The sequence below is a fragment of the Oncorhynchus gorbuscha genome, linkage group LG21, assembly GCF_021184085.1.
Source record: "Oncorhynchus gorbuscha isolate QuinsamMale2020 ecotype Even-year linkage group LG21, OgorEven_v1.0, whole genome shotgun sequence".
NCBI lineage: Eukaryota > Metazoa > Chordata > Actinopteri > Salmoniformes > Salmonidae > Oncorhynchus > Oncorhynchus gorbuscha.
This window is the reverse complement of record NC_060193.1, coordinates 56160923-56183809: the sequence shown is the minus strand read 5'-3', so window position 1 is coordinate 56183809 and position 22887 is coordinate 56160923. Positions and strand designations below refer to the sequence as shown.

The 22887-nt window shown below is 42.2% G+C and overlaps 1 protein-coding gene across 1 annotated transcript; it reads right to left on the bottom strand.

Moving 5' to 3' along the window:
- Nucleotides 1-24: 24 nt before the first annotated feature.
- Nucleotides 25-21341, bottom strand: LOC124008137 (ATP-dependent RNA helicase DDX3X-like). Its single transcript, XM_046319143.1, is given in 17 exon segments — nucleotides 25-3008; nucleotides 3011-3066; nucleotides 3236-3366; nucleotides 3559-3712; nucleotides 3830-3947; nucleotides 4176-4357; nucleotides 7209-7353; nucleotides 7595-7739; nucleotides 8989-9149; nucleotides 9577-9773; nucleotides 9910-10045; nucleotides 10286-10385; nucleotides 10547-10654; nucleotides 10792-11116; nucleotides 12761-12811; nucleotides 14506-14557; nucleotides 21024-21341. Coding segments are annotated over 17 exon segments (2133 nt in total). The 5' UTR covers nucleotides 21069-21341; the 3' UTR covers nucleotides 25-2981.
- Nucleotides 21342-22887: the final 1546 nt, after the last annotated feature.

The window sequence follows — 22887 nt, the reverse complement described above, 5'->3', positions numbered from 1 at the left end:
TGATATACAAAAGTTAGTTAAGTGTTTGCAAGTCAAAACTTTTAATTTTGGTAAAATCATACAATAAATGCACAGGTGTTTTCTCGTGCAGTGCACAGCCTCTAAACTAGTACATAAAGCAAATACAAACTAGTGGGCGACTCAGTGGCGTTCAGGGGAGTGTCTGGCCAGCCGAAAGCTCTCCAACCTCTCCTCTCTGCAGCTTCACATTTCCATTCATACGTTTCATCCAAACCTTTACTTTTCAGACTCAGTCAGCCAATGTTACTGTAAGACTCACCACACACACACACACACACACACACTCCACAGAACACACACACAGAGGCCCAAATATGCAAATACAACAACAGAGCAGAGCCACATGTTTTCTTTCTTTAAGATTGCCATGTGCCAGACATTTGCTGGGGGAGGGAAGAAAACCCTCAAAAACAAGGAAAAGCTAATTGAAGAGAATCTGGACACTTCTTGCACTGGTACAATATTTTTTAGAAAATGTTATCACTTTTATCCAAACCTTGGCATTGGTTGTTTGTTTCAAATTTTGTTCGCCAATTAAACGTTAAGGTTGATTAGACGGTGTGGCCAGTACTACTAGAAGTAACAGGTGTGGATTTTGATTTGAGTCCAATATGACTGACATTAAAAAGCTCACACTACCCCGAAAAATATAAATTTCCACGCATACCGGTGACATTCAACATTCAAGTGCCAGTGTTTTTGTACTGTCTTTTGGTCAAGTTCCTTAAACTATCACTTTAGGCTTATAAAAATAAATATTTCTCAAAAATGCTTAATAAATTACACAAACTAGCAGCAAAAGTAGAATCTAGTAATCTGTGTGCAAATAGCTCAATTCTCAGACTGCTACTGAACTAACACCTGGTCCCAAATAAATCCTGGTTTAAATAGTGATAACCCTTCCCCTTTTGTAAACAAGCTGCGTTTTTCACAATCTCCTCACACAAAATTCGGAAGCTTTAAGGACACACACTCAAGACATTTATATAAAACTCTAGATGTGCAATAAAATGTTTTTTTGAAAACTTGATGGCTGTTAAGTAACATCACAAAGGGGCCTAGACCTAACTTAGGTAGCACCATTCAATCTTAAATTAACACAATACTGTCAGTGCATCTGCTTCATAACCACTTATTAATTCAAAATGTCAAGGCACGACAGACACACTGAGAATATATACCTATTGCACTTAAAATGCCATTTTCTAGCCAACATTGGGCCTCCCTCCTATTTAAGGACGAAGCCTGGATGCCAGCTATAGTAGTAAACTGGCCAGTGGTTTTACATAATACATCAAGGCGGCCCAACCCTACAAAGGGAAGAATAGCTGCATTGGTTCTGTGTCAGAATGAAGGATAGTTAAAGCACCCCCGTCTTTGGCCGGGTCGCGTGGGCTAGATTCACCAGCCAGGATACACAGGAAAACCACATTGCCTCTTAAAATGGTGCACTGGTAAATAAACTGCACTTTCCATCACCCTTTGCTACGTGTGCAATTTAGTTTGCTCGCCTGTACATTGCTGACCCTTAACTTCTGACCTTCCTACGCTCTCCGAGGAGGAAGAGCTTGTGTCTTTAAACAGTTAACCCGAGAATGTCCTTCAGATTCGAACGCAGCTTGAAAAAGAGAACTAAATTAAAAGGTGTAAGAGAACGACATTTTGTAATGAAATAAAAGCCTGCTGCAGAATTTCCTTTTGCATTTTTTTTAAAACTCCTTGACCAAAAAACAACAACACTTGCATGCGTATTTCATCCCAGGATGGCCTTGACAAAAAGCAAAGCCACCCAGGTTACTGTGTGGTCCTATGGCAACCATTCAAACTTCACTTTCTATATGGCAAGTGCTGTTTTAGAATTGACAATTTTAAGAAACATTCTCTCAGAAGGATGGATATTTGTCAATTGCCATCCTCCAAAATGTTTAAGTAAAAAAGCTCAATCAAAAACTAAATTCACCCACCAGGCAGCTAGAAGTTGCTTCACTAGGTGCCACAATGCCAAGTCAATTTGTTAGTGGGGAACTGAACTTTGAGCATCGACTTGCTCAAATAGCTTGTATGTATGAACATACTATTTAAATATTCCATTTTAAAATCGTACAACTGGAATGGCTCGTTTAGTGAAGACTACCATATTCCTCTCCAGGATAGAGTGAGCGAAAAATATTTTGAACACTTTTTTTTTCTTGAAGTGCACTTTCGTCACACAAGGGTTTGAAAACCTATAGCGGAATTCTCATTGGATGGCTGCAACGTGCGGTCGGAGCTAGTTTGAGCCATCAGATTACCCTGTGACAAATTTGAAGCTCAAATGGACAAATGACTCACTCAAAAGTAATGTCATCTCAGTGTTTGCCAAGGTTGGATATTTAGTTCAAGCTTATTTTGCTTTCCTTCCGAATAAAATAACAAAACCACATTTAAACCCCAAAACAAAAAATATATAATTTAGTACGTTGGCCAGGTTTTAGCCAGTTATGACGCTTAAAAGAAAAGACAGATAAAACAATCTAATTGTTAAAGGCACAGTACATTTACAAACAAATGATCCTCAGTTTGTTTTGTTACAAAGAAAGAAAAAGCAGTTATCGTGAAAGAAAAAAAAGAACTGCAAGTCCCAAGATCCTAAATACGTTATTGTCACTTCGGGCGGCCACACGAGGATTCCAGAGCCTGGCGGTGCCATGTTTCTTTAGGAATCGCTCAGTGGCTCCAGCTTTCCTCTTGGTCAGCTGTCCTCTCGGTCCCCTGTCTCTCAGCTCCATTTTTTGGATAAGCGGTCAGAGAATCACAGCTGGTAATGTACTGCAGTCTGTTTGGAAGCTACACAGGGGTTTATATAGTCTGGCTTAGGTTACACATGTGGTTTCCTTATCAGTGAGTTTGGCGTGGCGCGACCCACTGCGATGGTAGAGGGGGGGGGGTGTAGGTAGATGGGGATAGGGTTGGGGGGATGTTTAGTTGCCCCACCAGTCCACTCCCCCTGATGAGTGTAGTTTCCTCCATAGCCGTCACTGGTGTAGAAGTTGCCTCCAAAGCCACCTGTGATGTGGGGGGCGTCAGGACAGTGTTAGGAGAATTAGGACTGTGTGGAGCATGGTTGGAATTAAACACTAACTCTTGGACTTGTGTCCTAAGAATTGTGGGATAGACCAACAGTAATATTTATACCCAAATGTTGCGCCAGTGTGAGGTTTTAACTGATATTTACCGCCGCCACCAAATCCACGGTTTCCTCCATGCCCACTGGGCTGGCGTCCACCACGACCCCCGAACCCTCCAGTGCTGCCGCCGCCACTGGTCTGACGGTAGTCCCTGGCTCCGAAGCCACCAGAGGTGAACCTAAACAGAGAGGATGAGTCAGTGATTAAGAGAGTGAAACATCTCTAAACCCTGGTACTTCTGCTCCTTTATGTAGGAGTGTGTGTGTGTGTGTGTGTGTGTGTGTGTGTGTGTGTGTGTGTGTGTGTGTGTGTGTGTGTGTGTGTGTGTGTGTGTGTGTGTGTGTGTGTGTGTGTGTGTGTGTGTGTGTACCTCTTGGAGCGTCCGCGGGTGTTGCTCTTGTGCTGGTGTTCATAGGCCAGGCTCTCCAGCCAGGAGGGTACTTCCTGTTTGGCCTCCACTAGGATGTCCAGAAGGTCCTTGGTGATGTTGCCATTCTTATCGTTGAAGAACGACGTGGCCAGACCTGGGAGAGGAGAGAGTTCACCATGTTACAGTCAAATAGTTATCTTAAAAAAAAAAAATGTGCATTACGTGTCGTTGAGTGGCGAGTTGAGAGTTCTTGAATGTTGTAGAGGCTTACCCAGGTTGCCTACACGTCCAGTACGGCCAATACGGTGGACGTACTCCTCTATATCGCTGGGCAGGTCAAAGTTGATGACATGCTTGACATTGGAGATGTCCAGGCCACGGGCAGCCACCTGGTACAAGAGACCGAATTCAACTATTGGCCGCCTTGTTGGAACAGAAGCATGTTAGCTCCCTTTTTAAATGACCCCAACATGCAACCATATTGCAAAACAAACACCAGGCCTTGAACAGTATTGAACAAAGAGCTAGTGTATTTGGCTTTATCATTTGTCAACCAATATATTTTACCTGTCACAGAGCTGTAGAATTCAAACCAAAATGTCAGCTTGCAGACTCACCGCCGTGGCGACCAGGATGGGGCAGCGTCCCGAGCGGAACTGGTGCAGAGCCTCCTCTCGGTCCCTCTGGGAGCGGTCACCATGGATACTGGTGCAGGCGTAACCCTCACGGTACAGGAAGTCCTCCAGGGCATCCGCTCCCTTCTTGGTTTCCACAAACACCAGCGTCAGAGAGTTCTTACCTGGGGAGGAGAAGGATGACCGGTGAGTCACTGCTTAAAAATGTTCAGATATACAGAATCCATTTCTAACAGACATGGCCTCAGTTTCTGATATGGGAGGCTTAGCTTAGCGTCAGGTCTATTCGTGGCATTTCTATCTGCAACGTTCAGCGCTTGCTCAGTACCCTCCTAAATGAGCCCCAGGGGAGACATTACAGGTATGGAAACAGCATCTACCCACTACCCCCTGTGGGAGTAGGAGAGAGGAGAAACATCCATAGTGTTGCTAAGAAATGGAAGCTCTGGCAAAGAAAAGCTGCATATCTAAAGCTGTGTCTGGCTACTCTACAGTGAGTCGTGATGCATGATGACCAGAGGGCTTCTTCAAAATGTTTAAAATGTTACAGCCCATCCAGATGAGATATGTTTGAACATGTTTCTCCGTCTGGTAGAATAGTGGATCATGTTATTGATTTTTCTACCTGCAGTGAACATTTTGCAAGCTGCCGTGGCCATCATAACAAAAGCATATGTGTAGGAAATGGCAAACGGTTGCAGTAGCAAGCAGGATGTGGGCTAAACAAATCAACCCCCCCACACACACAAAGGAGACAACACCCTTCAAAACAGTTTATGACCTCACAATGACAACCACACTAGATGGCTGATCAGAACCAACGGGACCTTCTCGCCTGGACACAAATGGATGACTACTATGGGTAACCAATACAGGCCAAGCAATAAATCAATAAACTGAAAAATGAAATGGGATACAAGCTTCTACATCCACTTTAGTAATAATAAATTCCTACTTACCAGGTTTCTCTATGTTTTCACCTGCATTGTCCTGAACTTCGCTCGGAATGACTTTGGATAAAACCAAACCCGATGATAAACTCATTGCAGTTTCAACAGTTCATAAGTGACATTAAAAGGGGGAGGCTTGCCAACAGAGATCAGAAAACCCAATGGCCGCCATTAACTTCTTAAGGTATAGGGGGCAGCATTTTCCCTTTTGGATAAATAGCATGCCCAATTTCAACTTCCTGCTACTCATGCCAAGAATATAAGATGTGCATATTATTAGTATATTTGGATAGAAAACACTGAAGTTTCTAAAACTGTTTGAATCGTGTCTGAGTATAACAGAACTTACGTAAGCAGGCAAAACCCAGAGGACTAACCGCTCAGATTTTTGTTTGTTTTTTTGAAGTCTGTCTGTTCAGTGAGTTCTCATTGGGAAACAATATTTTTAGGCACTTGTTTTCAGTTCCTACCGCTTCCACTGGATGTCACCAGTCTTTGGAATTTGGTTGAGGTTATTCCTTTGTGCAATGAAGAAGTACGGCCATCCAGGAAAAGGGTAACGCTGTTGAGAGTTGGCCAAGACTTGAAAAGTAGCGTTAGTTTCCTCTCGTCCTCTATTGAAAACAGATAGACCAGTCTTCAATTTGATCGATTATTAATGTTTAAAAATACCTAAAGTTGTATTACAAAAGTATTTTGAAATGTTTTGGCAAAGTTTAAAGGTAACTTTTGAGATATTTTGTGGTGACTTTGCGCAAATTGGAAGTTGTTTTTTTCTGGATCAAACGCGCCAAATAAATGGACATTTTGGATATATATGGACGGAATTAATTGAACAAAAGAACCATTTGTGATGTTTATGGGACATATTGGAGTGCCAACAAAAGAAGCTTGTCAAAGGTAATGCATGTTTTATATTTTATTTCTGCGTTTTGTGTAGCGCCTGCAGGGTTGAAATATGCTACTCTTCGTTTACTGCTGTGCCATCATCAGATAATAGCTTCTTGTGCTTTCCCCGAAAAGCATTTTTGAAATCTGACGTTGGCTGGATTCACAACGAGTGTAGCTTTAATTTGCCATCTTGCATATGTGATTTAATGAAGGTTTGAATTTTATAGTATTTTATTTGAATTTGGCGCTCTGCATTTTCCCTGGTAATTGGCCAAGTGGGACATTTGCATCCCCCTATCCCAGAGAGGTTAGTGGTACCAACAAGTTCCAATACGACCTCATTATTAGAATGTTATTGTTGAGGAACATTTGGTGCCAACATGGAGGATGGTTTCCTGAACTCTGTGTGTACATGGCTCTGCATAGGAGTAACTGGGGGTTGGGGATACTAGGCAGGGTCTGTTTATGATATCCAACATACCTAAGCTAGAGTACAAGTCTTCACCTCATATCTGACCCTATGACACTACCAACACTGGGTCATGTTCAACACACAAAAACTGCCCACTGAACAAAACCCAGGCTTATGACCATCTGAAAGAACAGAATACCTAATGCAATCAATACTAGACCCTCACAGCTGAATGGTTACCCATCTTCTAAGATCTATAGCTTACATCTGACAAGCTTTAAAATCAGGAACTAGCCAAGTGTTAGGAACAGGTGGAATCTGCTGGGAAGATGTCCTATGAAAAACATGTCTGCATATTCAATCAATGATTAGCTTCAGGATTTAGTTCGATTTGAATAAAGACAGCTGATGTTGGGAAATCATGCCATTGCAGATTCCACCTAGCCCAACAGATCAAGTCAACATATTCATAAGACACAGAGGGGCTATTCAAACACAGGGTTTCTCAACTCCAGTCCTCAAACACCCACAGTCAACGCAGGTTTTAATTTCAACCAATCAAAGCTTCCTTCAGATAACTCAATGCCCTTACCAACCACATATCAATGTATATACAATTTTTGCTTAAAATCGAGAACACAGTGAGCGAGTCCCCAGGATGAGCTTTGAGAAACCCTGCACTACAAGTAAAGGTTCCAGTAAGTAACACACAGGGACAGGAGAGGGGGTTGAGCCAGCGGCAGTTATAGTCCAGGTAGTTACCTGTAGCATTGAGCAAGTCCAGGAGGAAGGACCTCTTGTCACCGTCCTCCACCCACACCACCTTCTGGGTGATGTTCTCAGAGGTGGAGCCCACACGTCCCACCGCCAGGAAGATATACTCCTCCAGGAAGTCACGCGCCAGGATCTGACCGAGGGGTTTGTGTTATTGTTGTGGAGCCAACATGGAGGACAGTTTATTAAATGTGTGTGGAAAGGTGGGTTAATACACCATAGAGAGGACATATGGCAAATAACACCTTTCTTCATTAAGCACAATACTTTTGACAAATACATAAGCAATTGTGGGGACTGGAGTGTAAGAATTATTGTCCATGTACCATGATCTCTTTAGGAAAGGGAGTTGAACACCATGTGGGTGTGAGTACCTGGATCTCCTTGGGGAAGGTAGCGCTGAACATCATGGTCTGACGGATGCCTTTAGGGGGCATGGTGTCCTGCTCCACGATGCGTCTGATCTGGGGCTCAAAACCCATGTCCAACATCCGGTCAGCCTCATCCAGCACCAGATAACTAACAGAGACAGGGTCAGGGATTGGCTGTAGACCTGTTTTCCCATCATAGTCGCATGGGTATGTAGGATTCCTTTCCTGTCCAGCAGGCCAATTCAACTAATCAATAGTCTGATAAGCTGCATCAGGAGATGTAGAGCTGGGCTACGCAATATGGTCTCAGCTCTTGCTTGCATTCTGATGGACTAGGTGGAATGAATCATATTGCCCACATGTACGCAATTCATCTAGAGCTCCATTTGCACAGCGCTAGTATTACTAGAGAACATTGGTTATGTAATTATTACCCCAGAATGTCTTATTCCAGAGGATGATTCAGATGGGTTAAGTTTATTTCCCCAAACTGCCCCGTAATTAATTATTTTCCTACTCAATAAATTGACAGTTATGACGGAAACCTGGAGGTTTTTATTCTAGGTGTGAAGATATATTTCAACATGTCCAGGTGACAACAGGCTACACTGATAACTAGAGCTTAGCTCCCAAGTTTCTAAACTATACAAAGCCAGCTTTAGATTGAGGAAGTACAATCATAAGGGTATTTTAGCGTTCTGCAGTAGAAAACGTCCTTAAAAGGCCCCCATTCCACAGATGCGAGCTAAATAGCAGACTTGCGATGCATTTTTCGGCTATGGGTGAGAAAGGGAAGTCATTTCCAAAAGTATAGCTACGTTGTAATGCTTCTTTGTGATCTATTAACAGCAAGTGTTAGATTAAATATGCACAAAAAAAACACATTCAATTAATTGCCACAAAACGTATAAACAAAAGCATTCACTGAAAGTTGGTACATGTAGACCCTTCATACATACACTTAAAAACCCATCTAAATCAGTTATTGTTTCTTGCTCAAACCATGAGCAACGCCTGTCAAACTCAAGACATTTCTCTCAAAAGAAAGGGATATCGAGTCGCACATGACTAGTATTATCAGAGTACTTTGGAGATGCTATATTTTTCCAGCTGGATTTACTACTCTCCTGCTACTTAAAAATGACAGACATGGAAGATTTGGACAGGACTTAAATCACAGATGGGAATTATGTGAACAAATCACCACATCTCCCCCAGTAAAACTAACCCAATACGAATAAGGCTTAGGTTATTCATCTAGGTAAAGTGCCTAGTGACTGGGCCCTAGGGCTTTGTAACTTGTCTACACCTTTCAAAAACAATGAAGTCAAGAACCAGACGCTATGTCTGGGACAGCTCAGTCTGCCAGCAGTCCAGCATGTTGGAAGTCTACTCACTTGCAGTAGTCGAGGCCGATCTTGCCCCTCTCCATCATGTCCACCAGGCGTCCAGGTGTAGCCACCAGCAGGTGACAGCCTCGCTCCAGGTCTCTGATCTGCTGGCCAATGTCAGCCCCTCCGTACACCACACAAGGACGCACACGGGACCGGTATGCAAACTACAGCAGGAGAGAGGGGTGGAAGAGGGTGAATACAGGGTACAGAGATGGAGAGAGAAGCGAGAGGGGGAATACAGGGTACAGAGAGCGAGAGGGGGAATACAGGGTACAGAGAGCGAGAGGGGGAATACGGGGTACAGAGAGAGAAGGCAGGGAAAGGGACAAGAGAGGAGAGAGAAAGGAGAACACAAACAATGATTGTGTGTTACACTGCAGTTCCCTAATACCAACCGTGGCTGGTTGGCCGTCAACACAAAAACAGAGACAAAGAGATAGAGGCCCACTGGCAGACCGCTACCGACCTAGCTGGTATTGATGCTGATGGGATATCTGTCCCCTCTGTGTGTGTGGTCACATTGCGTGGGTGTGTCAAGCATTTTGCTACACCCGCAATAACATCCCAGGTGAGAGGAGGGCAGTTGCTTACCTTTCTGGCCTCTTCATAGATCTGCAGGGCCAGTTCTCTGGTGGGTGCCAGGACCAGAGCGAGGGGGTACTGCTTACGGCGACCATACTTTCCATTGTCCTGTCCTCCAGACTTCTGGGCAGCGAGGGCTTCTCCTGGGCCTTCAGTGTAGATCTGACTCAGTACAGGCAACAGGAACGCAGCAGTCTTACCGGAACCTGAGAGACCACAGTTTATATTAGTCATATACCTATACTTAAATCAACTACAGTACAATACAGTTGTCGTACGTCATATCTGCAGCTCTCCAGACCAATCCAATTTGAAGTGGTTCTAGTTCGCTCTGGTTCTAACCTGTCTGGGCGCAGGCCATCAGGTCCCTCTTGTTCTTGATGATTGGAATGGCGTACTTCTGGACCGGAGTGGGCCGAGTGTAGCGGGTCAGGGCAATGTTACTCATGATGATCTCTCCCATCTCCACGTCTTGGAACTGAAATATGAAGACAAACCAGTCACTCAAATGAACACCAAACAGCTTTCACGCAACTCTGTTTCAGAGGGAAGGGAGGGGGGGTATGTGCAGGGGGATCAACAGCACCACAAGCTGCTCAGTAGAGCCCATGGGAAACGCTTCTGGTTTTGAAGAATACTAACAAAATGCTGACTAATAGGACATGAGGGTTACTGGATCTGAAACAGGGTTATTTGGCTAGAATACTTGGGGACTCACGCTGTCAATGTGATGGGGGCAGTTTTGGCCAGTGGCCTCAACGGGAATGTCGTCGTAATTGTCAAAGTTAATCCCTGTGTTGCCACCAGCGAACAGCTCCCTGGGGAGAGGCAGAAACACAGAAGGTCAGGAAAGTGACAGAAAAAGGTCTACGTGACCATTTTAACGAAAGGGGATGTTGATAAAATTACATTGGTAACTCCTCATTATTGAAATATCATTAGTATGCAGAAAGGGGGGTAGGTTAGGTTTACTACTCACTGTTCCAGGCGCTCATTGGCCTGAGTGGGTTTGGACCAGTCCTCGTCATCCCTGGACTCCTCCACCCAGCGGCTGTTTCCACTGCCTCCAAACCCTCCACGCTGGTAACTGTCAAGCATAACATAACCACAGGGGTCAGGAAAGCTAGCTTGCTAATGAGTTGCCTCATGGTACAGCACAGAACTCTTGAGGAACCTGAAAACTGCTGGCTAAGGGCTTGGGAGTGAATTCTCTAGTCTTCTCACCTTCCTCGGGGCGCACTCCCGCCGTTGTTGAAAAAAGCAGACTTTCCCCGGTCGGGACGTGCGCCGAAGCTGGTGTAGGCATCTTTAGTCGTGTTCCAGCCGCCGCCATCTTTGTTGTCGTAGACTCCAAACATGCCGGCATTCTGCATAGGCTGTACCGGGTTGTAGGACCCGCCCCTTCCGCCACGGAAACCTCCACCCCCCCTGCCCCTCTCCATGCGAGGCGGGCCACTGTTGTACCTGTTGCCCCCATTCATGCGGTTGTCGTGGTAACCATTCTGCACGAAGCCATTGTTGCGTCCACCGTCCCAACCGCCAGGCGTATCTTGGGTAAAAACAGAAAGGAAATCGAGGGGAGACATGTTGACTCCCATTGTACAAGAGGGTTTCCTCCTCACACACAGTCAATACAATACATTGTTTATTGGTCCATTTGCACAGATATTCTTAGTTGTTGCTGTCACAGTACCCAATCTCACAGACACCACAGGCTGGGAGCAACACAGGGGCAGCGGCAGAGCAGCACCCCTAGAGCACTTAGAGGTTTGCCTTGCTCAAGGGCACAACGGTGGTAGGCAGTAATGTACCCTATAGGAAGAGAGATTTGGACTAAGTAGGCCTAGTTCCATTTCAGCCTCTAACTACTTCCCCTTAGCCTTTCTATGTTAACAGATTAGAATGACCTGGATGGCTGTAAGAAATGTGTTGAGGTCCTTTAGAGCTAGTAGGAGTTAGGGGCACAATGGAACCACGCCCTTCTTGGTTCCTTTGGCTTTAACATCCCAGATACCCACCACTTGTTACCTCATGGATGCCTCTGAAAAGGGAAATACTTAAATTAAAAAGGACCTGGCTTATTTTCCCAGTAAACAATGCACAAGCCATACAAAACAGTATACACAAGTCAATAATTTGGCTCATGAACTAGGGTTCCGATTAAGGAACATTTGTTATGCAAGCAGCATTAATTTGCTAATACCTACCACTTTCAATTCCACACACAAATAAATAGATACATTGCAATTAAGCAGTATGTTGGAATGACATAACTAATGGAGGCTGTTTTTTGTTTGAACAAAATGTAAGCATGTGAGCGGATGCCAACACCCTTAATGCAGGAAAAAGCCAGTCATGTCTTCATTTCACCCATGGGAATGTGGTTTTAAAGATGTAATTTGAGAGCCTCCAGTCCCCTTGTCTAAATGCACGTGGCCTTGTTTTCTAATCGAATTGAGTGAGACCACTGTTCTGGTAGGCAATTTAATTAAAACATGCAGAATAAAATAAAGACAACATTTAAAATAAAAAACACCAGAGCTTCCCTCAGCCAAAGAGCGGACTGTAAAGGGACTTACAGCTTCCTGGTGCCATTGACAAGGCGCTCGGTCTAGAGAAAGCATCTGTTACAAAAAAAAAAGCGTCATAGGGGGGGGAGCTTCATGATGAAAACATGCTGCCGATGTACTGCGATATTTTGGCCGGTAGGTAAGAGCAGGGAAATGGAGTGGTTGATGGTTTGTCAACGCAGTTCCCAGATGCTGTCACAAAATGGACTCCAGGACATTGGATATGCACGGTTTTGTGTCCGTCTTTCCGTAGTGTCTTTTGGGATGAGAAAAACAAGCGGCTGGCTATATAAGATGGGGATTCTAACGCAACCTTTACGCCACTGTTTCCAACAAGTGGAGAAAATCAATACAGTCGGGTCACCCTCTAGCTGACCTTGTCCCAGCCCAGCGAGAAAAAAAATTGTCAAGATAAAACTAAAGCTAATTATCTGAGTTTTTTTTTAAAAAAAGGGGGAATTTCACAACATTGTTGCTAGCTCAATTAATTTTGTGAAATGTTTATTATGGGCCACAACAATGCATTATGGCATTCTTGACCACTAGGGGGCCAGGGCATTTTTACGGTGTCCAACTGGCATACCTCATAGAGGTGGTACTGTTGATGGGGGGACGACACTTACCATTTTTGGAAGCCTCTTGGTTCCGTAAATGAGGTGGAATGTAACAGGTCCCTAGAGAGACAGACTTGTGAACACAAGGGAAGTACTGTACACAAACACGTCAAAGGTCTAATGGGTTCCTAGTCTTATTCTAGGGATGTCTCAATCCCTTTAATTTAATAGGGATTCATTTAATAGGGATTAAGTAGCCTATCTGGCCTGTTTGATTAAACAAACAAATTGGAAAACTGTCTTGTATCCCAAATGAGGAAACTGAAAACTTAAATGGCGTTTATGCGATTTCATAAATGAAAAGAGCATGAATTTGCTAAAAACAAACAAGTGAAATTAAAATCACTTGATGGCATCTTATACCTAAATGAACCTAGTAATACACTGATGGAAATGTGAGTCAGTCCCAATAGTTTAAAGCTCCCTACTCTAGTCTCTTTCCCACAAATGCCAGGGATGTCAGTAATGGGATGTTTCGTAGGCCTTTGATTGGACAGTAGAGGTCGACTGATTAATAGGAATGGCCGATTAATTGGGGCCGATTTCAAGTTTTCATAACAATCGGGAATCGGTATTTTTGGGCGCCGATTAAAATAATTATACCTGTATTTAACTAGGCAAGTCAGTTAAGAACACATTCCTATTTTCAATGACAGCCTAGGAACAGTGGCATAATCTGCTTTGTTCAGGGGCAGAAACGCAGATTTTCACCATGTCAGCTCAGGGGAGCCAATCTTGCAACCTTACAGTTAACTAGTCGAACGCAATAACGACCTGCCCCTCTCTCGTTGCACTCCACAAGGAGACTGCCTGTTACGCGAATGCAGTAAGCCAAGGTAAGTTGCTAGCTAGCATTAAACTTATCTTATAAAAAACAATCATTGCTCTGCATGGGTAACGCTGCATCGATGGTGGCTGTTGTCGTTGTGTTGCTGGTTCGAGCCCAGGGAGGAGTGAGGAGAGGGATGGAAGCTGTACTGTTACACTGGCAATACTAAAGTGTCTATAAGAACATACAATAGTCAAAGGTTAGTGAAATACAAATGGTATAGAGGAAATAGTCCTATAATTCCTATAATAACTACAACCTAAAACTTCTTACCTGGGAATATTGAAGACTCATGTTAATAATAGGAACCACCAGCTTTCATATGTTCTCATGTTCTGAGCAAGGAACTGAAACGTTAGCTTTCTTACATGGCACATATTGTACTTTTACTTTCTTCTCCAACACTTTGTTTTTGCATCATTTAAACCAAATTGAACATGTTTCATTATTTACTTGAGGCTAAATTGATTTTATTGATGCATTATATTAAGTTAAAATAAGTGTTCATTCGGTAGTTGTAATTGTCATTATTACAAATAAATACAATTTTTTAAAATTGACCGATTAATCGGTATCGGCATTTTTGGTCCTCCAATAATCAGTATCGGCGTTGAAAAATCATAAAATCTGTCGACCTCTATTGGACAGTACCAATAATTTATCTGCAGTTTCCTGCAGAACACTAACTCAGCTCGACTTCAGACCACTTCTAAGGTCTGAAAACACCTGACAAGTTTTTGACTTTGGGGTATGAATTATCCATTAAAAAGGCCACCTGCGGGGAGGGTTATATTCAGTCCTTGAACTACCCAATGGCCCCGAAGGAAAGGATAAGAGTGAGGGCCGCTTCAGACCAAGTGATCATAAAAGGATCACCATAACACAACCTAGATGTCCTTTGGCTCAAAGAGTAGAGATCACTTACTGCCAGTGCCTCCACCCTGCCCATCAGCATTGTTCAAGCCTAGGACAGCAAGCTGAAATAGAAAATTAAAACATACAGTTAAGTACTACGGTAAACACTGTTACGGATAAATGTAATTCTAAACATGCATATAGGACAGTAAGCCGCAAGACAAAGGGTGACAAAAACTCAGTAACACCATCTATAGATGCTCTACAGTAATATTTAAACTAACCCCAACACTTATCCTAACCCACACCAGCAGTTGCATATCAACAGATTGTCACTTTATTTGGATAGTGTGACAAACTTGATCTCCAGAAAGCAGAAAGACATGAATAACCCTTATACTACAGTGCTTCCCCCATTATACATATGTGAAGCAGGGAACTCCCCTGTCTAGTTGTTGCCCCCCCACCACAATCCGATTACAGTAAGTTTCAATTGTACATTTTGCAGAGCAGTCTACCATGGGTGTACCTTTGCAAGCAACAAAAGATACTTTCTTGCAAGGCAGACACTCAAAACTGCCAATAGGCTAGATCAGGGCTGCACAACCCTCTTCCTGGAGATCTACCGTCAAACTCTAATTTAACACACCTGATTCTACCATTTAGCTGCTCAACAAGACCTTAACTAGCTGAATCAGATGTGCTAAATTTGGGTTGGACTGAAAACCTACAGGACTGCAGATATCCAGGAAGAAAGTTGGTGAAAAGGAATACAGACCCAAAACTAGGGTGTTCGGTGAGGGAGAAATAATGGACCAATGTAAAAAATAAAAACGTTTTATTTATTTAAACTCTGTAAACAAATCAGTTTTCACTCAAATAAAAACGTATAGCATTTTTTAAACAAAGTATCAGCTGTTACCCAATGTCCAAAAATCCAAATATACTTTATGGAACACTATAATAAAAAAGTGTGTGGACACCCCTTCAAATGAGTGGATTTCAGCCACACCCGTTGTTGACAGGTGTATAAAATTGAGCACACAGCCATACAATCTCCATAGACAAACATTGGCAGTAGAATGGCCTCACTGAAGAGATCAATGACTTTCAACGAAACATCATAAAGTCAGTTCGTTAAATTTCTGGCCTGCAAGAGTTGCCCCGGTCAACTTTAAGTGCTGTTATTGTGAAGTGGAAACGTCTAGAAGCAAGTGGTAGGCCACACAAGCTCACAGAACAGGACTGCTGAAGCACATACAAATCTGTTCTCGGTTCCAACACTCACTACAGAGTTCCAAATTGCCTCTGGAAGCATCAACACAAGTACGGTTAGTCGGGAGCTTCATGAAAAGGGTTTCCATGTCCAAGCAGCCGCACACAAGCCTAAGATCCCCATGCGCAACACATTGGCTGGAGTGGTGTAGAGCTTGCCTCCTTTGGACTCTCGAGCAGTGGAAACGCGTGCTTTGGTTTGATTAATCATGTTTCACCATCTGGCTGTCCGATAGACAAATCTGGGTTTGGTAAATACCAGGAGAACACTACCTGCCTGAAAGCATAGTGCCAACAAAGACTTAGTGGAGGCGGCATAATGGTCTGGGGCTGTTTTTCACTGTTTGGGCTAGGCCCCTTATTTCCAGTGAAGGGAGATCTTAACGCTTCAGCATACAATTACATTTTAGATGATTCTGTGCTTTGTGGCAACAGTTTGGGGGAGGCCCTTTCCTATTTCAGCATGACAATGCCCTCGTGCACAAAGCGAGGTCCATACATAAATAGTTTGTGGAGATCGGTGTGGAAGAACTTGACTGGCCTGCACAGAGCCCTGACCTCAACTCTTTGGGATGAATTGGAATGCTGACTGCAATCCAGGCCTAATCACCCAACATCAGTGCCCAACCTCACTAATGCTTGTGGCTGAATGGAAGCAAGTCCCTGCAGCTATGTTCTAACATCTAATGGAAATCCTTCCCAGAAGAGTGGAGGCTGTTGTAGCAGCAAAGGGGGGGACCAACTCCATATTAATGCCTATGATTTTGAAATTAGATGTTGGGCGAGCAGGTGTCCATATACTTTTGGCCATGTAGTGTACGTTATTTGACTAGTAGCTTTCTGTGATACAGTTCAGACTTAGTGAGAAGTGTGTGTTGGGTAACTGTGTGGGGATGCTGAGAAGTGTGTGTCTTAAGCCTTCCGCATGCCTTCGGCAAGCCTAACGAGTGTGCTCATATATTCCCTTAACCTTTTAGGGATAGGGGGCAGCATTTTCACTTTGGATGAATTGCGTGCCCATAGTGAACTGCCTCCTACTCTGTCCCAGATGCTAATATGCATATTATTATTACTATTGGATAGAAAACACTGACTTTTCTAAAACTGTTTGAATTATGTCTGAGTATAACAGAACTCATAGGCAAGGCAAACTTCCAAACAGGAAGTGGAAATTCTGGGGCTGTTTGATTTTCAACTCCTCGCCTATTCACATCCCAAAAATATATGGATCTGTTCGCACTTCCTACGCCCTCCACTAGATGTCAACAGTCAGTAGAACGTGGAATGAAGCCTCTAGTGTGATGTGGGACCGGATGGCAGCTATTTGAGTCACTGGTCTGGCAGAATGCCAGTTCCTGGTTACACGCAGTACTCATTATATGCCTTGCGTTCCATTACTCTGTAGACAAAAACAAATGATCCGGTTGGAAGGTTATTGGATATATGATAACATCCCGAAGATTGATTCTCTACTTAGTTTGACCAGTTTATTCGACCTGGAATTTAACTTTCTGAAGCTTTCGTCCGAGTTCGCCTGGACCAGCGCCAGCTTTTGGACATGTGAACTAAACGTGCTAGCAAAAGTAGCTAACTGGACACTAGTAATGGACATTATTGAACAAAACAAAGATTTGTTGCAGAACTAGGATTCCTTGCACTGCATTCTGATGAAAGATCATCCAAAGGTAACGGGAATATTTATGATGTAATTTCATATTTCTGTTGACTCCCAACCTGGCGGAGAAATATATTTACGTCTGAGCGTCGTCTCAGATTGCACGGTCTACTTTTTTTTGTAAAAAATAAAATAAAAATCTGACACAGTGGTTGCATTAAGAACCAGTGTATCTTTAATTATATGTAAAACATGTATCTTTCATCAAAGTTTATGATGAGTATTTCTGTTATATGGCTCTGTAATTACTCCAGATATTTTGGAGGCATTTCTGAACATGGCGCCAATGTAAATCGAGATTTGTGGATATAAATATCCACATTATCGAACAAAACAAATGTATTGTGTAACATGATGTCCTATGAGTGTCATCTGATGAAGATTATCAAAGGTTAGTGATTCATTTTATCTTTGGCTGGGAAAAATGGCTGTGTTTTTTTTGGATTTGGTGGTGATATAACAAATATATATGTTGTATTTTCGCTGTAAAACATTTAAAAAATCAGACACGATGGGTAGATTAACAAGATGTTTATCTTTCATTTGCTGTATTGGACTTGTTAACCTGTTGAACCTAGGGGGCACTATTTTCATTTTTGGAAAAATAACGTTCACAAAGTAAATGGGCTATTTTGTCAGGACAAGATGCTAAAATATGCATATAATTGACAGCTTAGGATAGAAAACTCTAAAGTTCCCAAAACTGTAAAAATGTCTGTGAGTATAGCATAACTCATATTGCAGGCGAAAGCCTGAGAAAAATCCAATCAGGAAGGGAAAGAAAAATCTGGGTTCCTAAGCGTCCCTATTGAGCAGTGAATGAGATATCAACCAGATTCCTCTTTCTATGGCGTCCCTAATGTGTCTAGTGTCACAATACATAGTTTCAGGCATTTATTTTGAAAACTGAGCCTGAACGTCAACATTGTGTCAGTGGTCAGCTGGAGTCTCTCAGAGTGTTTTGTGCCTAAGAGACAAATGCGGCCATTGTTTCTCTCTTTCCTACTAAGAAGCCACCTATCCCGGTTGATATCTAATAGATATTTGAAAAAAACCTTGAGGATTGATTATAAACAACGTTTGCCATGTTTCTGTCGATATTATGGAGCTAATTTTGAATATTTTTCGGTGTTGTCGTGACCGCAATTTCCGTTCGAATTCTCAGCCAAACGTGAAAAATTGACAGAGTTATTTCAGCTACAAAAATAATATTTTGGGAAAAAAGGAACATTTGCTATCTAACTTGGATTCTTGAGTGAAAACATCCGAAGCTCAAAGGTAAACGATTTAATTTGATTGCTTTTCTGATTTTCATGACCAGGTTGCCTGCTGCTAGCTAGGCATAATGCTATGCTAGGCTATCGATAAACTTACACAAATGCTCGTCTTGCTTTGGCTGTAAAGCACATTTTCAAAATCTGAGATGACAGGGTGATTAATAAAAGGTTAAGCTGTGTTTCAATATATTTCACTTGTGATTTCATGAATATTTTCTAGTAATATTTATGTCCGTTGCGTTATGCTAATTAGTGTCAGTTGATGGCAACGCTCCCGGATCCAGGATGGGTAGTTACAAGAGTTCATGTGTAAAGTTCCATATTTCAAAAAAATATTTTTGAATTTCCCGTGCTGCCTTTTCAGCGGAATGTTGGGGGGGGGGGGGGGGGGGGTCCGTGTCCTAGACAGGTTAAAAGAACATCGCTTAAAAACTAGAAAATAAATAAGCAATAGTACCTTTTTCCATCTTGAGACACCATAGCCAGAATACACCTGGTCAAAATAGACACCTCAAGAAATCTGTAAATCATTGAGGTTGCCAAAGACGTTTCCCCCCCCCCCATTTTTTTCATCTAACAAATCATTTTGGTGCATTATATCTAAAGTGAAAAATATTACTCTCATTGGAATGTCACACTTCATTGAAGAATCCATACTGCTGAGCATTCACAGACGAAGGGGCGTGAACAGCCAGGGGGAAAAAACTTGCTGAAAACAAAAATGAACAAAAATGTAACACTTGTTATAATAAATGCAAAACTGTTCCAAATGATTGTGGATGAGAAGCATGCAGACACCATTAGGCTGTGTGTGAGTGAGTGTAGGAGTGTATTAAATATGTAATTTGCATAAAGTAGTGTAAAAAGTTTAAAGCTAATAAGATCATAAATTGTTTCAAATTTTTGCCAACTCAGTCTGGTATAAAGCATTTATATCTGTTAATATGACCACCCTACTTTCAATTGGGCTTAAATTACAGTAATTATGTATTCTGGTTTGCATATGAAGTGCCTAATTTGCAAGTGAAGTGCCATTTTAAGTTAATAATTTATTGCTTTTATTTGAATAATCTCTATTCTACATCAGCCCTGAAAATATCCTAACAGTATGACCACCCTATCCTTATAATATTGGACAATATGTGTTTCATTTAAGAATTCAGAGAAGTGATTTGGTGCCATTATTGAATAGGGGTTGACAACCTGTCGGACCTTTTTAAATCACTTGAACATTTGATATTAGCAATGGTAAATCCTATCATCAGGAAATAAAGTATTGTGCGTTCATGAGAAGCTTCTCTAAGTCATGGAATACAAAGTGTAACACCAGAACAAACCATAGCTTGATTTCGTTCCCTAACCCTACCAAAACACTCCAATTACAGAGTTGGACTAGATTCTTCTCTGCTCAAATATATATACTGCTACCGAAGTTCTTCCCCTCGAGTCCTTTGCTTTAACAGACAAATACAGGTTATCAAGGAGCGTGACCAACATGGCTCAGAGGTCTTATTTCCTGTGTCAAAATAAATTGGCCCCCACCAACCCAACATCCTTTCACACTTCCAAGCACATGTCAAATATGCATCTGCTGACTATCAGAAAATGTCATGACAGCTTACTAATTATGTTTGGTCAAAACATGGAAGATGAAACCTTATTTAAAATAGACAAATGTTGCATTTGCAAATGCAGTTACAGCAAGACTCACTTTTATAATGCTTCCATACCAAATTAATGGGTGTTTTCCTGGATACTGTCGGCTGGACTAACGTTACAGGTGACAAAAAACAACTGGTTGACTTAACAATGACATGTTCTTTAACATGGCAACAAAATCTATAGCACAACACAAACCCAAACAATGCAGTCGTTGCTAGCCAGCAACTGTGCAAAGCATAAGCACGCTTTGTTCATTCGGGAATAAAACAATGTCACAGTGACGCAGAAGAAAATGTTGCCAGCTAGCTTTCATGTTAGCGTAAGTACCTAACGCTAACTAGAGGCCAAACTAGCAAGCACGCTAACAATCAGCTCAAGTGAATAAATGCAATATATATATATAATTATTTTTTTAATGTCACCAACATTGAACATAGGGGTTAGATTGCATGTCTTGGAGGTATAGTTAAGGATCAACCCAATTGTGAGAAATACTGCATTGTTGAACGTGAAGCATCGTCACCAACCATTATCACCCACCGGCCTCCATTTTACCCAGAGATTAGACAACACACGCAGTTACAGCTAGCGAACAAAGCTAATCAACTAGCTTGGTATCCACGACTGCATTCAGACTTCTACTCATTCCGACGTGTTATAGACATGAACACAAATAAAAAAGAAATACAGAAAACTCACCTGCTGTTCTAGACCGTGTAAATTTTCGACGGCCACATGACTCATAACTAAAGAATATTGAGGAAAAATGTTGTCGTCGAGAAGGGATCTCTTTGTTTGCCGGTTTGTCGACGTCCCTTAGATTTCGCTCGTCTTTTCTTTTGTCAATTTCCGAATGAATGAACCTTGAATATACAGTTGATATATTATATTACTGTAAATTATTTTTGCTTATTTTCATGACACTATAGTTAGGTGGTCAAAAGCCTTTAAAACCGACACCGCTTACTAACTGGTGGTGGTGCGTGTCGTGGTGTAATGGAAGCTAGAAGCAGGAACCCAGAGCGAGATTTTATTGGTTGAGACAACCACAAAGAGCAGAGGACCTTGCGCATATCACGACATTGTATCACCCTTTCCAAAAAGTTTGTAAAAGTATGGCTACATTTGTATAATTTGCTGGACTATTTCATATTCAATTGTGATGTAGAATATCGATATCGTCATAGTTTAGTTAAAGATATAAAGATATATGACAATCAATACCTCATACAGTATCAGTCAAAAGTTTGGACATACCATTAATTTAAGTCCTTTATTTCTTCCTATTTTGTCCATTGAGGACAAATACTGAAAACATCAAAACTATGAAATAATGGAATCATGTATTAAAGTGTTAAACTCAAAATATATTTTACATTTTTCTAAGTAGATAAAAACTGGCGCACAACCAGAATAATAGTTTGTGTGGAGGTGCTGACTAACGGCGAATAAACTATAAACTATCAAAATAAAATTAATCGCACACTCCATGTATAATCTCCCAGCAATTTAATGGGTATTTACCAACATTTCAGCATCACTGTGCCTTCCTCAGGTTAATGTCATGGATTATTGAACCAGGTTATGAAGACACACTGCAATTAGTGTTAGCACCCTTTGCCTTGATGACAGCTTTGAACACGCTTGGCATTCTCTCAACCAGCTTCACCTGGAATGCTTTTCCAACCGTCTTGAGGGAGTTCCCACATATGCTGAGCACTTGTTGGCTGCTTTTCCTTCACTCTGCAGTTCAACTCATCTCATCTCAATTGGGTTGAGGTCAGGTGATTGTGGAGGCCAGGTCATCTAATGCGGCACTCCATCACTCTCCTTCTTGGTCAAATAGCTCTTACAAAGCCTGGAGGTGTGTTGGTTCATTGTCCTGTTGAAAAACAAATGATAGTCCCATGAAGCGCAAACCAGATCAGATGGCATATCGCTGCAGAATGCTGTGGTAGCCATGCTGGTTAAGTGTGCCTTGAATTCTAAATCACTAACAGTGTCACCAGTAAAGCACCCCCACACCTCCTCCTCCATGCTTCATGGTGGGAACTACACATGCAGACCAAAGGACAGATTTCCACCGGTCTAATGTCCATTGCTCATGTTTCTTGAACCAAGCAAGTCTCTTCTTCTTATTGGTGTCCTTTAGTAGTAGGTTCTTGGCAGCAATCAGACCATGAAGGCCTGATCCACGCAGTCTCCTCTGAACAGTTGATGTTGAGATGTGTCTGTTACTTGAACTCTGTGAAGCATTTATTTGGGCTGTAATTTCTGAGGCTGGTAACTCTAATGAACTTATCCTCTGCAGCAGAGGTAACTCTGGGTCTTCCTTTCCTGTGGCGGTCCTCAGACTGCACTTGAAGAAACTTTAAAAGTTCTGGAAATGTTCCATATTGACTGACTTTCATGTCTTAAAGTAATGATGGACTGTCATTTCTCGTTGCTAATTTCAGCCGTTCTTGCCATAATATGGACTTGATCATTTACCAAATAGGGCTATCTTCTGTATACCCCCCTACCTTGTCACAACACAACTGATTGGCTCAAATGCATTAAGGAA